The 18,450-nt window shown below is 39.7% G+C and overlaps 1 protein-coding gene across 3 annotated transcripts in view; it reads left to right on the forward strand.

Moving 5' to 3' along the window:
• The window catches only part of TOX (thymocyte selection-associated high mobility group box), a 310,502-nt gene that overhangs the window by 94,290 nt on the left and 197,762 nt on the right, over nucleotides 1-18,450 (forward strand). The window contains exon 1 of one of the 3 annotated variants that reach the window (XM_014544103.1): nucleotides 1,321-1,383. The exons of the other annotated variants lie outside the window; for them this stretch is intronic. Coding sequence (XP_014399589.1) covers nucleotides 1,357-1,383 — 27 coding nt within the window. The 5' untranslated portion in view covers nucleotides 1,321-1,356. Of the gene's footprint in view, nucleotides 1-1,320; nucleotides 1,384-18,450 lie in introns of those variants that run through there. 3 annotated transcript variants of the gene reach the window in all.

Here is an 18,450-nt window from a genome sequence, read left to right on the forward strand (position 1 = left end):
TATCTGTATACATAACTTTATGTACTATTAATTTTTTGTGTTCATATGTAAAATATGTATGTATACATGCATATATGTGTATATAATGTTATATTAAAAATCTGGAGCATTCTGATCACCAGTGTTTACTCACCAGTTATGTTCCAGGGCCTAGGACTAGGCAATCTGGACAAGACTTTAACATTGAACCAAAAACCAGAAGCATTTCGTTTTAGCCTTCACCCAGTCTGTTTCTTTAAGGGGTGTAGTTTTCACTGTGAGATCACAAATGAAGTAGTGCAACGGTGCAGAGAGGGAATCAGCAGTGGGATTGGGGTGATCATGAAGCCTTCAGCAGTTATCACCCCCACCTTCCTACCCTCTTCTCATGCCTTCTGGCCTAATCACAGGGGCATTGGTTTTTGTTTTGTTTTTACAGTAATTCTGTATCTGTATTAAATTGCCCCATGTTCTCATGGAAATTTTGCATCCAGGTATTTGGTGCTCTTGGGACAAGGGAGGCAGATAACTAACATTTGTTCAAGATTGGAACTTAAGTGAAATGTATTTCTTTCTGGCAACTTGAAACTTTGAGCAGTGAAATGATAGGATCACTCCATTCAGTACATGGTATCTGAATGTCACTCAAATGGCAAGTGCTGTTAATCGCATTTCTCAGTGTCCAAGGGTTACAGGCTTATAGAGCTGACAATAATAGTGGATTCTAGATCTTGTAAGCTTTCTTATCCAAACCCAGATTGCCAAAGGAAAATAGCTCGTTTATCAGATTAAAGGAAGACCTTGCAGAATCTATAGCCTGCACTGTGCAGTGCATACACGTGTAGGCTGGAAAAGTGACCGGTTGCATTTTAACCCCTCTCCTTTTATAGCTACTTTTGAAAAAAGTGAGGTACTTCTATTCATGGCTTCCTGAATTTCATGCTTCTGTTGCTTTTCTTACATGTGCCTCTCAGGCTTTCCTGTTGGTCCATGGCTTTGCTGATCACTAAAACCATGCCCTCTAAGATGCCAGCAGCATGTTAACATAAGCCATCAAAATGATGTAGAACTGTGGACTATGCTAGAAAAAAGACAGATTGAAAGTATATACAGATATTGTGCACTTTCAATATTATTAATGTGGGGTAATTTAACGTGTTGAATGAATGACTGTATAAATAAGTAAAATTAATTGAAACAAATCTAGAACTCATTGATGCCTTGAATGAGTGAAGATTGAGTATGTAACCTTGTGTCTCATTTTTTTCACTCTTGAAATTTACACCTTCATAGAGTCACGTTCCTGAGTGTCTCATGTGCCACATCTGTCACAACCGATTTAATTTTATTCAGTCAACATTTTTGATCACCAACTCCATGCTTGGAACTCCATTAGTCCTAGAGGTAAAGTTGGATAAAGATCTCTGTCCTTGAAGAGTTGTTCTACTGGGGGAGGGAGTCCTATGAACATGAGATGGAAACTACCCCCCATCAAGTGCAGTAATGATGAGTATAAAGCATGAGGGGAAAGCACATAGTCCTGCCTGAGGAAGAGAGAGCCTGACTGGTGCTGAGAAGATGACATCTGAGCTGAGCCTTGAAGAAGAACAGGCAGATTGAGAGCCATGGGGAAGAGGGCAGAAGGACAGCATCAGCAAAGGCATGGGGAATTGTATTGGATATTCATTGGCAAAAGCAATCAAATTGGTGTGTTTAAAATGTAGCAACATTTATAGAGTTAGAATAGTTGCAGAGGAGGCTAGAGAGGTGGACTGGGATGGAGCCATGAAGATCCTGTGCCTGGTCATTAAGGAACATCTAACAAATTAAATGAAATACATAGCTGGTGAATTTGTAGAAAAACTCACTATTTCTTCTCTTTCTTGATAACCCCCCTTACACATATACAAATATATTGCAATTAAATCTTACTTGAGAGAGAGCATAGAATTACTGGCATCAGGTAGATGCATCCTGGGAGAAGACTTTAAGATCTTCTGGCCAGAATGCAAAACTTACACATAATACTGGGTGACTTGCCCAAAGCTGCAAGCTAGGTGCCATCAGGGCTGGGGCCTGGTCCTTGGAGTCCAGGTCAAGTATAGTTCCTACTCTATCATGTACTTATTAATTTTTTAAAAATATAAAAATTGTATTGCTTAAACTTTTTTTCCACTGAGTATCTTCTTATGTCAAAAAATATGAAGCTAGAATACAATCCTTGTGTCTGTGCAGTATCAGAATGGTAGAAGTCTGTTGCTAGAACTTCCTTAAAATAACAAGGAATTTCAATGGCTACTATCATTTTCTGCTAACAGTTGATATTAAAAAAAACACTTTGCTATCTTTAAGTCCTATTCATTGAAAACTTGGACAAACTTCACTTGTTTTGGAATTTGTATCCATTTTAATATTCTTTACTTGGAAAACAAAATGGATCTTTGGCCATGTGGTTGTTTCTCTAGATTGTATGAGATAATAACACCCCGATTTTATTTGAGCTTAGACATGTTTTGGGGGGAGGAGAATAAAACCAAATATACAGAAGTTAGTTTTCAAAAAGTAGCAGCCAGAAGAGGTCTAATCCAGGTTATCTGAAACTCATGTTCTATACACAGACCAGCTGGGTTGGAGATAAGCCTCCCTAGACCACTGCATTTAAAAACAGCAAATTATGAGGCGGGCTTTGAGTTACTAGTGTCAGGCCTATAGCTGACCACAAAAACGTGGCAACCTGATAGGAATGTAGGACCCTGAAGAACTTTAAAAAAACAAACCCATTTGTAGGAGTTGAGGAATCATAAAGGTTTGTGGTCATTTATACACCACCAGGCACAAACTGAGTAGCCCCTGAGAATAGCATCATTTTATGGCAGATTACCGTAATTTATGCTCCAATAAACATTCTGATTTATCAATGAAAAAAAACCCCACTAAGTTAAGTAAGCTTTTTAATAAAGTGATGATTATATAGTTTGTTTTATAAGTATTTACATCCAAAATGTTCAGAATGCTTTAAAACATTGTTGTTTCTGAGCTAAACACAAAAGATAACTACCCAGACGGGTTCATCTCTTAATATCAAGGAGCCTCTCATATGTCAGGCGCTGTGTTAACTTCTTCGAAATGACAAAGAAGAGGTTTCAGCCTTGCCCTCAGAGGTAAGGGAGGAGCAAGTGCAGGAAAAAATACTCTCAAGCAGGTCCCAGACAGCTGTTTCTTCCTTTTATTCTTTTTCTGTTATTACTAGGGGCCCGGTGCACGAATTTGTGCACCAGTGGGGTCCCTTGGCCTGGCCTGTGGGATTTGGCCGAAACTGGCTCTCTGACATCCCCCAAGGGGTCCTGGATTGTGAGAGGGCCCCCACTGGTGCATGAGGGACCCCACTGGTGCATGATCAGGGCAGGGGAGTGACGTGGGAGGTTGGCCAGCTAGGGAGGGACTGTGGGAGAGCTCCAGGGCATGTCTGGCCTTTCTTGCTCAGTCCCAATTGGCCAGACCCCAGCAGCAAGCTAATCTACTAGTTGGAGCGTCTGCCCCCTGGTGGTCAGTGTAGGTCATAGCAAGCGGTTGAGTGACCTTAGCATTCATTAGCATATTACGCTTTGATTGGTTGAACGGATGACCGGTTGACCGGATACCTAGCATATTAGGCTTTTATTATATAGGATTGCTTATTCTTTTCATTACCTGTGATGATCTTAAATATGGTCTTGATTAGAGCGAGAACCATAAACTCTTGTCTTTATATGTACAACTTGGAATGCTCTCTGATTTCTCAATAACATAGCTGGAAGTAAGAGTTTAGTGAGTTCAAACACATCTCATTTTATTTTTTTTCAAGCCCAAGCTCTGTGACCAACAAAATGGCCCTCAACAGGGATGTGCTACTTTATTTCACGGAGAACAACCCACTTATTGGGCACAACACACTCCATGTTGGATTCAATATGATTCCCATTTTATGGGTGAGGAAAGTAAGATTCAGAGAAGCTAGGTGTGTTGGTGTTTAGCAGTAGTGTGACTGGCATTATGGCAGTCAGAACTTCTCACCTATAAAAAAAATATTAAGATCCTTTATTTGGAATATATTCAATGATGAGTCCTATGACTAAATGGTGGTGGGACTGTGAGCAAGTCCCTTAACCTCATTCAGTGGGTTTCTCCAACTTTAAAATGAATGGGCTGACTTGGTGAGACACATAATATAAAAAAAAATCTGTTACATGATTCTCAAATATTGAAAACCAGAGTCATAGCATACCTCTAAATGGTTTTTAGTACAAGCAGTCTATTCAGGTAGTTTCACAGTTCATGAGAATCTGAAGGATTCATACCATTATTTCTAAGGTTATGGATTATCACAGTTATAGGCATAGGTAGGGCATTAACTGAACCAGATTCATAAATTATTCTCAAAATCGTATAAGATGCAGTGAACACACAGGAGCTAAGCTGTGGGCTCAAAGGTTTTCACAAAGGCCTTCCATTTCTCAGCAAGATGAGATCTCAAAGCAGGTTTGCTCGACATCATTAGTGTGAACTTCAAAAAATTGCATGGAGGAAGCCATGCACCACTGAGATTTTCATAATTTAAACATAACCGTCAGTGACAGGAGTTTGAGCTCATAATAGTAGCTAGTTTCCAGCCATTTGGGAATGGTGTGTGTGTGCTTTTCATAGATGCTTTTCACCTTTCCCCTCCTCCTAGAAGTAGTCAAGGTCTCAATTTCATTCCCCACAGCAAGCTGGGCTTTGCTGTCACATCTCATGGCAGCGCCCCTCTAGGCAAAATGAATCAACAGTCAAGGCCACCGCATGCAATATTCAGGCCTACTAGCATTTCACACCTAACCCTGATTGCTCACCTGTTTATATTTCTACTTCACTAATCATTGGTCATCATTTTAAAATCCCATGCTGGTGATCTGCTCCCCACTAGACATCTTAGGTGATTCCACTTGCTGTATTTCAAGAAGCAGAAATAGTTTAAGAAAAAGCAAATCAATCACCATCCACACTAGGAAACAGTGTCAAGGGTTTGAATCTTGACTTTGCTGTCGCTGGCTGTGTGACATTAGGGCAGATGCATAACTTCTTTCTTCTTTTGGAAAGGAGGTCTAGAAAGCCAGCTCAGGCAGTTGTGTGGGCTAAAGGACTGTGTGTAAAGCCATCGCACCATACTGGTGTAGGGGCCTTTTGTTGGATTTTCTACATTGATCCTCCCCCTTCATTAGTGAGATAATTGTGGGTGACTGAAATGAAAATGGCTAAATTTAAGGATGGGGTACATTCCAATGAAATTCGCAAAACTTACTAAACTTGGGTTTAATTCTGTTTCACTGTATCATTAGAGTTTCTAAGTCATAGGTAAAATATTCAGTCTAACTTAGAGAATCTAAATTGACATAATGATGGCTCATGAACACCTTCTCCATTTAATCTGGGGTGCAACTTGAATTTCCTAATTAAAAATGGTGAGACTTCAGAGGGTGGATAAGTGACTCACAGCTTCTGTAATGATCCCTTCTTAGCAGATATGAATTACTTGTAACAGAAAATAACACATTACAGCTAGACTTTAAAAATTTGTTACACACAGAATAACTAGAATAAGTGGTTCTCAACCTGTGGGTCGTGACCCCTTTGGGGGTCAAATGACCCTTTCACAGGGGTCGCCTAAGACCATCAGAAAACACATATATAATTACATATTGTTTTTGTGATTAATCACTATGCTTTAATTATATTCAATTTGTAACAATGAAATTGGGGGTCACCACAACATGAGGAACTGTATTAAAGGGTCGCGACATTAGGAAGGTTGAGAACCACTGGACTAGATGATGATTTGGGGGATTTCTCTTCTTTTTTTTCTAAAATAGTAGATCCAGGGGAATATTGTAGCATTTATCACCTAATAAAATATAATGAAAATTTTGAGGAAAAATTAAGAAAAAGCTAGTATTGCCTGGGTGGTATGGCTCAGTGGTTGAGTGTTGACCTATGAACCAGCAGGTCATAGTTCAATTCCAGGTCCAGGCACATGCCTGGGTTGCGGGCTCAATCCCCAGTGGGAGACATGCAGGAGGCAGCTGATCAATGATTCTCTCTCATCAATATATTGAAAAAAAAGAAAAAGATAGTATGAACCCAGGTGTGATGGTTAGAATTTTAATCATGCTTTTGGCTCTTTGCATATATTTTTTTAAAAATGAAAATCATATAGGCCATATATGGTAATTATTAAGAGCTGCCTATAACAGAATCATCTTGTTCTAGAGAATTTTTTCACTAGTGGAGAAAACCAATATATTCTTGGACTTTGAATGTCTCTGAAATTATAGTTCCCATAGGGACCTTTCTGTCCTGCTCTGTGAAGAAACTGTCTCAGATATGTTTTTCTGCACTTGTAGAAATCCTGTTGCCCGGCAAAATTTCAGAAGTGACCTTTCTTTTCTGACAACAGATGGCAGTGTTTTCAGGGACAACAGCCGTATGTTTATTAGCTACCAAGGAATCTTACACAGTATTTCTCTCTCTTGAACTGCCAGCCCTCCATCAGGAGCTAGTACACACGAGAGCACTTTAACTTCATAGGATATTGTTTTAACAGACAATGAATTGTTCCTGTTAGAAAGTTTTAGATACATTTTCTGTTGTTACATTTGTTCAAAGAAATTAGTTTATTAGTTTACTCTTTTAATAAAAAAAAAACACTTCCTCTGTACATAAGAATAATTAGTATTACCTAAACGATTTCCTACAGATGCATCTTTCAGTAAAGTGTGATACTTTAAGTAAAGTTGAAAATTATCAAAAGTCTGTAGTATGTAGTTTATATTTAACCTTACTATGCTTGCTTCATGAAGGATATGGTAATCTTTTCAGATGAAACATATAAAAAAATCCTAAGATGTCTGATGATGCAATTAGTTGATGCCTTTCCATATAAGTACTTGGCATTTGATGGCTTTGACAGGAACAATATCTCAAATACTCGATTGTATTAATTTAACAGATATGTATGCATCGTAGCTGTGGGCGTGGCGTGGAAGCTATGTGAAAACATTGACTCCGAGCTGGGCCTAGAAAATAGAGTAGGTTCCCGACAGGCAGAGAGGAGAAAGAAAAGCATTCTCTACAGGAAGGAACAGCACAGGTCTTACCCAGGAGGTGGGAAGTCTTGGAATGACAAATAGATCAGCTTGTCCCAATGAAATACAAGGAAAGGGGATTAGGAAATGGGGTGGTACCAATTGTGAAGATCCTTGAACGACTCCATGGGCCAATGGCTTTAACATTAAAAACAAAAACATAACAAACAAATAAACAAAACCAGTGTGTCCTTTCCTATAAATGAACATTTGAGTGGAAGCCCATAGTTTATGAAACAAAGTTGTGGCTCTTAAAGGCTAGTCCTTGAAGCAACTTCCTAAAATTCTTAGCACTATCTCCTGAGCTAAGGGCAAAAACAACCTCATAGGCAAGATGTGCATTCACTCATTATTTAGTCATCTTACAAACGGAGTACCTACTATGTGCCATGCAGTTGTTTTTTAAGTGTATCTGTTTAATGTTGACACTTGTAGAGAAATATGATCCATTGCAAAGATAGAGCCAAGGTTCATTAAGTGAAGAATAGTTTGCATAGCAAGGTCACATAAGCATTATGTAACCAAATTGTAGGACCTTAAATACACTGTCCATTGAGTAAAAGAATAATCCATAACAATTCCAAAGCAGGAAAACACACATGTTATGTATATACCCTCATTTCATTTTTCCTGTAGTTAGATGCACACACATACATATATACACACACATTAGTTTATCTAAACAGTTGTGTACCTACATGAAAAGACAGGAGCAATCCAATTAAATCACAGTTTTTTTCTTATTTTACATAGAAACATTTTCAACTGAGACACGGATTAAAATTTCATTTTTGGTTTGGCAATCATTTTTGTATTCTCTTCAACTTTCCACAGTAGTTTGCGTCTGCTGTGTGAGAAGGAGAATGCCTGTCCTACTTCTGTCTGTTTCCATTATCTGCCCGTCCTCTGCTGCGTTCTTGTTCCCTCTGTGCCTCGTGGGACATTAAAGGCTCTATAATTATTTCCATAAGATCAGGGTTGTAGTTTTTTGGTGTGTTTTTTTGTTCTACTTAGTTGTTTGTTAATAACCTGGCTTTATGCTGAAAGCTACCAGATATCTTATCTAACCATGTACATTTAAACCCTGGAGAATCCTGTGGTTGTTAATATATTTTATATCTTTTTTTCTAGATAATGTAGTTATCTCTCCCTTTTAGGACACATTCTATAATGTTTACGTTTTGACTATTAAAGAAAGCAATTGAATTTTGAATACCCCGAGAGAGGCATTAACTATAAGCATCTGAGTAAAATCAGGGGAAAGGTGGAACTTCCGGCCCACGGATGCTAAACTCCCCGTGGGAAAGCCGAGTCAGCCTCCATCCCCAGTAGGTCCTGGACTCCCTCAGCCGCCCTGAGTTCCTGCAGGGCCACCTGACCAAGCGAGGAGCTGGAAAAGCACCTGGAGTGTGTGGACTTAGAATCCTTTTGCGGGGCACAGACCCTGGGGAAATCCTGCTATAAAGAAGCTCGTTGGCCTTTGTGTAACCTGGCATGTCCTAACTTCTTTAACCTATTTAAGCCTATAACACACTTTCATGCTGTGGAACCCACTTTGGAAAATTCTAGAATCTTCCTGATCCTAAAATGGAACATGAAGTCCCTTCGGAATGGCTAAACTCAACTGCCAGGGCAAAGGGTTGCGGGGAGGAACACGAGGAGCAATTGCCCACAACCTTCCTGACCGCCTGTTGCCAGTGGCACCCCCTTTTTGGCCAAAGGGCATTTTGTTTTCTCAAAGACCAAGCCTGCTCCTCTGAGAAATGGCTTCTCTGTTTTCTCACCCGGCCCTTGTCCACACAAAGACCAAGCCTGCTCCTCTGAGAAATGGCTTCTCTGTGACATTATCGTAATAGGCGATCAGGTGTAAAACAAAGCTTGCTTTCCTTAAAACTGTACCGTTTTAAAATGGTTGAAAATATTTTCTTGAACAGTGTGACCCAAATCCACTCAGTCTCTGCTTGAAACATATGGCCCTCCATGAAAATAAAACTTAGTTTTTTTCTTAAGATTTGCAAAGTAAAAACTTTCTGACAGCAGGGAGTGCAAAACAGCGCTTGGTGCTGATGGCTCGCCATTGCGGTTTTGGGCACAGGGAGAGCACACACTCTCTCTTTCTCTCTTTGACTGAACACATAAAGGTAAGCAGTTGAGAGAGATGGAAACCAACTGTTTTTCCATTCACCTTATTATTGAGCTGTGGTTTCAGAACTTCCGCTTTGTTATCAAGAGATCTTAACTAAAGCTTCAGTTAAGAAGGGAGAAAGAGTGAACATTTAAAAGTGTAGGAAAATAGCTGTAGACACCTGCTCCGAGTTCATAATATAATATTCAGAATAATATTACCTGGTAAATTACAGTTTAAAATGGGAGTAAAAGAAACATGTCTTATTGTCTATCATGTATTTAGTTTCCTTGTTCTTATTTATTCATTTTACTTTGTCTTAAAGAACACGTGTGTTTTTTTCTGAGATGTACATCACCTAACAGGTGTCTAATAATGGAATTTACATGAAAAGTATCTCAGAGGTATCCTTAGCAAAGTCATTCACTACTAGTTCAAAACAGACATCCAAGCTGTACAATTAACCAGCAAGACACACTTGTTATCCTGTCTCCCTTTGGGGATGATACAGTGCCTCAGGTAGCATTTTGAAAGGTAGTGGAGAAAGCTGAAGGAGTCAGTGAAAGTCTCTGTAATGCATGATGCTATTTTCAAAAGAGAGCAAGGAGAAGAGGGAAGGAAGAAAGGGAGGGGAGAGGGAGGAGAAAATCAAGGTACAATTTACATAGGCATAGTGTCTTCAAAATTCACTTAAACATGGCATTTGAAAGATAATTGAGAAAGCTGAAGGAATTAGTAAAAATCTGTTTGGATGCACAATGCTATTTAAAAGAAGAAAAGAAGGAAGAAAGGAAGGGGAGGGAGGGAGAGAGAGGGAAGGAGGCAGGAAGGGAGGGAGGGAGGAAGGGAAGGGAAGGAAAGGGAGAGAAAAAGAGGAAAAACAAAATCAAGGCACAATTTTCATAGGCATTTAAACAAGGGTGGGGGTAAGGGGGAGAGATGAACCAAAGGACTTATATGCAAGCATATAGGCCTAACCAATGGACACAGACAACAGGGGGGTGAGGGCATGAGCGGGGGGATAGGGGGTAACGTGGGGATAAGGACACATATGTAATATCTCAATCAATAAAAAATATATTTTAAAAAAAACCCGGATTCCTAAGCAACATGACAATGCCAAGCAGCATAAGTGCATTGCAGCCCACTAAGGGTTTCTGTGCAGAATGTAAGACACCCGCCCCATCCCTGCTGGTGGAAGCAGGCACGCTGTGCTGGGTAGCAGCCTGGTGGAGGCAGCATGCCTCCCAGAGGTGAAGTGCAGATTCTTCAAGGAGGAAGGCAGCCTCTCTTCCCGGTGGAAGTGTCGATGGCTGTGAACAGTAAAGAAGCAATATAGACATCTTCAGCCAAGAGTTATTAACCTTCACGCTAGAGGAGGTGATGGATAATATTTGGATTGGGAGAATGAACCGAGAGCTCTGCCAGACTCACACTCCACAAAGCTATAAAAGTCATCCGTAGAGATATGTTATTGAAAACTCGGAATCTTAGGCAGGTAAAGCAAATGGACAGGAATCACACAGTAAAAAATAATTTATTCATACAAACAGAGCTTATTTTGTCACATAAGCTTTAAATGGCCTTTCCCTCTGCAGCTAGTTTGGATCCAATTGGACACAATAAATGCCTTGTGACAGTGCTTGCGTTTGCTTTGTGAGTGGGAGCAAACGCAGAAAGCTACCCGCTGCAGTCCTGGTGTGGACACATGGTCTCTGCTGATTGAGTTGACATGATAAATAGCAGTTTTACGTGTTAATATTTATTTAAAGGTGCGATTGCTTCTATTAGGAGCATAATTGCTTATGGAAGCATTTATTGGCATTTATTACTTAGTTGATCCATAGTTATCATCAGTGGTCTTTCTGGAAATAGACATTTGACACTAGATTATATATAACACAGTGTATATTCATTGTGTTTGTCTCTATTTAAATGGGGACAATTAAATTGATATCTTTTAAAAATGGGTTGCTCTAGTTTTGGGGGTAAAGTGAGTTGTGTCAATAAAGTTAGTGCATAAAGTAAATGGTTTATTTTGCCCTGGTTATTGCAAAAGGAGCCCCAGCTTTATTACTTTAACCTGCAATAATTGAAACCAGCAGTGCCTGTCTTTAAATTCCTGTGTATTCCCTGGCATCAGTAGTTCTCTGCACACAGTAGGGACTTAAATATTGATGACAAGAAGCAATATATTCCAAGAAGAGGAGACCATTTTAGTGACTGAGTTCCACTAAAAATTGAAGTCTTATAAATATGGATTTCTTTAAACTAATTTGTTATTTAGGTCATTAATATTAAACAGTCTGAGAATGGCCTTCTAGAGAGATTATCTTTTAAGAGCATAAAACTGAAGCTGAGGAAAAAGAAAAAAGATTACTAGTACCCAAGTATTTTCTGTATTACCTTTAATGCTAACATTTAAAGAATGGCAGCTATAGAAAAATCTCCAATGACTAAACCATTAAAGCCTGGCCTTCTCATGAACAAATTTGCATGGCCTGGTACTTCTTTGAGCCACATAGTCACTGTGTTACATTAAAATAGTTGACTTTTTTAATTGTTTTTTTAGTTTTCATTTCACATTTTTTCAATCATTTTCATACTGTTTGTTTTTATTTCAGGGTTAGTCAGCTATTTATTTCATTAGTATCAAGCAAAGCAAACCAACAGATAACTGTCTTTTTTTAAAAGAAATCTATGTCTTTTATAATCATTTCTTTTTTAATAAAGTAATAAATTTACATTTTATAATCATAATCATGAAATTGCAAATGAAATCAGTTCTAGAAAGATTAATTCAGTCGTGCTCACAGCTGTGAAGATTGTGGAAATAAATATCATTTTGCAATAATGTATTCTTGACAAAGGGCATAACAAAAGAATGATTTCTATTCAGAGATAGTGGGTATATTTATTTTGCATGTTGGGGGAGGGGCGTTCAGCTCTAGCTTTCCAACCCTGACCTAGTTTTGTAGCTGCTTATTATTCAGCTATATGTTTGAGAAATCTCTGTAATTTAATTTGGCATCCTCTTCTGCATGTCTGTACCTAGCAGTAGGGGCTCATGATATTAGCAATGTCCCATGCTGAATTGTATTTATTTTAAAATATCCTAGCGCACTCATAACTCAAAAAGAAAGTGTTAATTGTTACTAGGGAACTGCCTGATTACAGACTTGCTGCCCCGTCCAGGGCCCTGCCATAATTAGTAACCACTGTTGACATTTAGATTTAAATTGAATTTTCTTCTAATTAAACCCAGAGGGGGTTGATCCTCTCAGATGTACAGGTTAATAAAATTAGTCAGAAACTGTTAAACAGTAAGCTGAATTCTCCAAGAGAGCTTTCCCAATGTATTGTTAAGAATTCTGTAATTAATATTAAAAGCATTCATTAAATTTGAATCGTCTTTTTCTGGTTGGAGTTGCATATGGTTTTGTAGCAGTTATTTCATTAGACCTGTTTCCTTTGATAACTACAGTATTCCTAATTTCTCTCATGTTTGTAAATTTGGAATTGTAAACGCCATTCCCCCATCCCATTCTGCTATGCATAATTCACACCACCATTATTCTAAGAGTAGCCAATGAATAATAATAAATGCTAAAAATAAATGCAGTAGTGGAATGAAATTTTGGTACCTCAGATGACTCTTAACTGCTCTCTATTTGTCACTGTCCCTGCAACAAAGATATTTAAGCTTTGTGCAGGTCATCAGCATTCCCATCAGTATATTTTTCTATCTCCTCTTCACAAGTTTTGACATAACAGTAGCTTCCATTTGGATTGCTTTGTCGGGTGATAGGAAGCGTTTCCAGTTCCAGCTACAGTGCAGATTCCACATATCAACATACGCTTTGATTCCTCCTCCCTTCCTGAGACTTGGGGAATTAAAAAAAAATATATCAACTCTCAGTATGGAAACAGATGATGGGAAAATTTCAAACGGTCACTGATGAGAGATAAGTGAATCTGGGGGTGCTACGGGGAGGCATCCAATGTTCACCTTTTGATGGCATCTGCATCTAAGAGAACTTTTCAGGAGCAAAGCTTCAGCTACTCTCATCGTTGTTGTGTGTGTGTGTGTTTCTGAAATCATTAATTTGTTATGTACCCCACAGAATAATAACATATTGTCACCGTCACCATTGTTCAAGAGTCTTGTTTTCAATATACCAATAACAGTTTTACACGTTAATACTTAATAAATAGCACTCTAAATATTCGGGTGGTTACAGTTTGTTTTCTAAAACAATGACGGTTTCCTTCCTCTCCCTACAACCCTCTGTAATAAAACCATGCAATCCATGGTGCTGGTCCTCTTGGGATAATGGCTTTCAGAAAAAGATTCCTACAGGATTTGGCAAGGTGCTTTAATGTTCTACTTTACCCTCAAGAGAGAGGCACAGTTATTTTGTAAAATATTTCTTAATTTTCTAATCAAAATAAATGGAAGGCAACAACACGACTGCATGTTTCTTGCCCAGGCTACTTAACTCAATTGGATAAAATAAAAAAGATTTCTAGTCACAGTTAAGTTCAGGTGGGAAAAACTGGGGTCAGGGTGTGCCTAGCACACCAGTAGTTATGCCTCACTCAAGCTGATCTGAGAGTTAGAACTTAAAGCCTTCAACATTTTAAATTATGGAATGATTTTTTAAACAACATCGGAAACTTCCTACTTACGACTTTATGGCTGCAGTACCTTATACATTTGATGGGAGCCCTGAGTGACAAAATCCAAGGTAGGATGTTGCTTAGCATTAAGTCGTATGAGACTCTAACATCCAGGGCGGGAGCAAGGTCCTGGGAGCAGAGGGTGTATATGAAGATAATGGAATAATCCTCACCCCTGGCCTGCTAGATATCCTAGCATTGAGACAGTATTGCTGTGCCCACAGTTGCATGAAGGAATATGTAAACATGAGCTGTTAGTTGTAAGCTTCAAACACCACCAGGAACAGAATGGCCAGCGTATTACAAAGGACTATATATCACAGGGTTAACCACAGGTTTAATGTCTTCGTCACCAGTGTTTCCTGACTCAGTTTATTTTAGGGACTTTTTCGGGCTGTGGGAACAAATGTGGGTGCAGCAAGAGCACCCTGCCTGGGAACCAGAGGCTTCTGCTGGCCTCCGCTGGCCAGCTGAGCACACGTAGACGAGTCATTTCGCTGTCTTTCAGCTGCCTTCTGGGTAGAGGGGAGAGGCAGTGAGCTCCCTTACCCCCTGATGACTCGATATTTTTTGAGTTCAAAGAGAAAGTAAGATATTTGCAGAAAGATGATTCTTTAAAAAAAAAAGTGCTGCTGTGATCATGGCCACTATTTTATTAATGAAAGCTAAAATGAATATGATTAATTTCCTAATTGTATTCCAAGAGTTATAGCTCCAGAAGTCTTTTCTAGAGTGAAAACAACATCCTGATTCTGACTTTAGATTGAATATTAATGTTTTTCCAATAAAAGAGGTTATTTCATGGGTGATCTGAGGTTGAGCTTGAAGCCTGTCGTCAGCCCAGGTTAAGTTCTCCGTGGGCACGTGCTCATTCTGGGTGGTGGGGAGTGCCGATGTCTCTTCAGTCGCCTCCCTTAAATATCCCAGTACCTTGGGCCTCTCCTGCCCAGTTGCTTCTTTCTCATACCCCTCCCAATATCCCCAGGGTGCCCCAAACTTATTGCCAAAATGCCCATTTCTTAGAGTTACCCCCATCCCTTCCCCAAACATGGGGTCACACTCTAGTTCTAAACTATTAATGATCGAAGGTTCTCCAATTGCCTGAATCCCAATATCAAGATTATTTATTGGTTGAACTCGCCGTTAAATTTCTACTCTTTGGAGTAGGATGGTAGGTCATGTATGCTTTTTTGCTATGACCACATCCAAGAAACTAAAGGTTGATTGCATTTTGCTGAGAGGGGGTGATGAGGAAGAGGGGGTTCTGTAGCCCTGGGTAGCTTTACTGGACCCAGGGATGATTCAAACTGTCGTGATTGAGCCATGTTAGAATTGAGTCCACCCCCCTTTGAATTTGTGTATCTGACCTCACCTTGGCAATTAATGAATTCCTCTAGGTAGCATTTTTGTCCCCATCGTGTGCGGAGCACCAGGTCCTTTAAGGAGTGGTATTGAGTTGCATGTGAAATCACTGTTTATAAAAGAAAGCCGGTAAGTAGGCCCCAGAGTCAAGGTGGCAGGAGAGAAGCTGAGCTATCTGGGCTATTATTGTGTACCAGGCAGCAGGCTAGGCGCTTCCACAGACGCTCTCACTCAGTCTCCCAGTGAAACCCCAGAGAGCTGGCATTATGATGATGGTGGTTGTTATTATTCTCATCTTGTCATTTAGGAAACTGATAGGAGGAGCGGGGAGAGGTTAAATACCTTGATCAAAGTCCAGGAAATAAGTGACAGGGGTATTTTTTACCCGGCAGCCCAAAGTTAAATTCGTTTGAAAGAAAGATATGAGCAACAAATACAGATATTTCAGGACACTTGAAAAAGGATTCACTGAGTTTTGTCAACTGAGACTGCTGCATCTAGAAAGTGTAGGCTTTTTAAAAAACAAACATAAACAAAAATCCTTCTCTCTCCATTCCTGGGGCTTTTCAGTTAGAGAGCAGGTGTGCCCGGGGCGGTGGTCTCTGCTGGGGGACTCAGGGCTGTTTTCCGCAGGCTGTCCTGGTTGAGGCGGCCTCTTTGGGGCGCAGGGATTCCACAGGGGAAAGCTGCTCATTGTGCTTAGGAGACAGAATAGAAATAAGTAGGATTTCCTCCAAGAGAAAGAGTTTTTGATGGATTGAAATCACATTGGTGGCAGGCTAATCCTTGGTCTCTTTGTTACCTTGGCTTTTGTTAAATAACGTCCAGCTACTACCTGGATCTTTATGTTCTTTAGATAAATGATGTGTAATTGACAATACTGACATGTCCCATGAGCCACGTGAAAGGGGATCTAAAATACAATATATTTGAAATTAGCTTCATGGTTTTTCCATGAGTTCTTCCTTTATCCAGGCAGACTTCTTTTCCCAGAGGTGCTGGCTTTATTTCACTTCGGAAAGCAGTGATGAGAAACATCCTTTCTGACTCCTGGGACTGTTAAGACTGTGGTTCAGCTATGCAAATGGGCACACATCCTGGCCACCTGGACTTGGTCAGGGAGGCCGATGGAGGTGATGCGAACAATGATCCTTTGTCACAAACCTTACCAGTCCTCTCATTTAACTTTCATTTGTTTTTAATAGGGATTGTGACTACAGGTGAAGTATACTTGCATTCCCCGAGTGCATCTAATGGGGGCGATAGTGCAGGCTCATTTCAAAGCATTGCCAGACACATTGTTATAGTTGACCTTCACAATAATGCTACGTGGTCGGCATTATTATCCCAGTGGTGTGGAAGAGGGCTGTGAGGACTGAGATGCAGAAAGGTTAAATGGCTTTCATAATCTCAAACCGTTATCAGGTGGTACAGCTGGGATCACAATCCCATCAACCCCTTTGCAGGGGGAGGGGGGTGGAATCCAGTAGGATTATGGCCATTCACTGTAAATAAAACCCTCAGAGGTTTTACATTTCAATTTTGGTTGGCCTCTTCGTTCTTAAAATTATATGCAAAAGTTGAATGTCATCTTGTCAGCAGCTCCCCACCCAAAATACTTTATCTTTTCCAATTTTTAAATTCTTCCATGGTAGTCTTTTTAAAACATAGTAATAATGATGGTCATAATAATTGCTAACATGTGTAACATGTGTGACTTGCTTTTTAAGTGTCAGGCAACTTACTAAACATTTTATTCCATGACATTTAATTTTTGCAATAATCTTTTGATTAAGTACTCTGTATGCTCATTTTACTCTTGAGAAAACTCAGGCTTCCAGATTTTAAGTAATGTGTGCAAGTTTTGGTGAATTTTTTGTCGTGTGTGTGTGTGTGTGTGTGTGTGCGCGCGTGCGCGCGTGTGTGACTACTTAAGTGGAAAAACTCGAAAGTGAATCCAGACCAAGCTCTAAGCCAATGCTCATAAATTCTACATGATTTTGTATCTTAGAGATAAACTTTTAAAAATCATTTAAAAAATCAAGAGTATAATTTTGATTGAACCTCTGTACCTTCCAAATCAAACAAAACCTCCAAATATAAAGAAAACACTTATTTTCCTTCTGTGTTTATTTCAAATCTGTATTATAAATTACTCTCAGCTGGTCAGATTTTTAAATACACTTTTCATTGGCGACTTTCTTGTTTACTTCGCATCTTCCTGTTACAATGTTGTAGTGATATCAAGTGGCAGCAAAAGCTACAAAACTGGGCCTTGGTCACTTCTTATTTGATTTTTTTTGAAACAGTGACCCATGCTTGTAGTGGAAAAGGAAGGGATCTAAAAGAAAATACTCTGCCTCATGGAGAAGTAAAAAAAAGAGAAAAAGGTAGAGTGTGGAAGAGAGAAAGGGGTGGAGAGGAAAGGGGAGAGAAAAACCAGGAGAGCACAAAATGGGAGATGAGAATGGGTGCTCACTAAGAAATAAATAAAAAGGAAAGAAAGGAAGGCAAGAATGAGTAAAGAAAGGGAGGAGGGAGGGAAGGAAGAGGAAAGAAAGGAAAGAAAAAAGGAAGGAGGGAGAGAGGGAGGGAGGGAGGAAAGGAGGGATGAAAAAGGAAACAAAATTTAAGCCAAAAGAAAGAACTGGAGTATAATATCTACTGAAATCTTCCTGGCCCCATCCCACCCTTTGTGCTCCCCAAGAAAAAGCATTGTTTATAGCTTTAAATCAAGCTAACTGAGCATTAGTGATGTACCAAATTCTGTTAAGAAATTCACTTATTGATGGCCATATTTCACAGGGCAAATTGCCAGTGAAATTTCCAAGGGAAAAAAATGTTACAAGACAGCCACCATGAGAAATTTTCTGTCTCGAGGAGGCCACCACATTGAAAGACTTCTCTTGGAGTGTGTCATTTTCATTGAACTCTGCAGGACTTTGGACTAGTCATTAAATCTCATGTCATTTCTAGAGCAATGACTCTTGGTGGTGGTTGTGGGGGCGGGGGCTAGGGGGGGAAGGTTTCTGTTTGCAAGGATCCGCCTTCACATGAAGGAGCACCAAGCCTGATGATTAAGAGTCCTTTCCAGGCTGAGGCAGGCCTGGCAGGTTTTAACCAACCGGCAGCTCCACAGCCCCTCTG

The sequence above is a fragment of the Myotis brandtii genome, unplaced genomic scaffold, assembly GCF_000412655.1.
Source record: "Myotis brandtii unplaced genomic scaffold, ASM41265v1 scaffold351, whole genome shotgun sequence".
In the NCBI taxonomy this organism is placed as follows: Eukaryota; Metazoa; Chordata; class Mammalia; order Chiroptera; family Vespertilionidae; genus Myotis; species Myotis brandtii.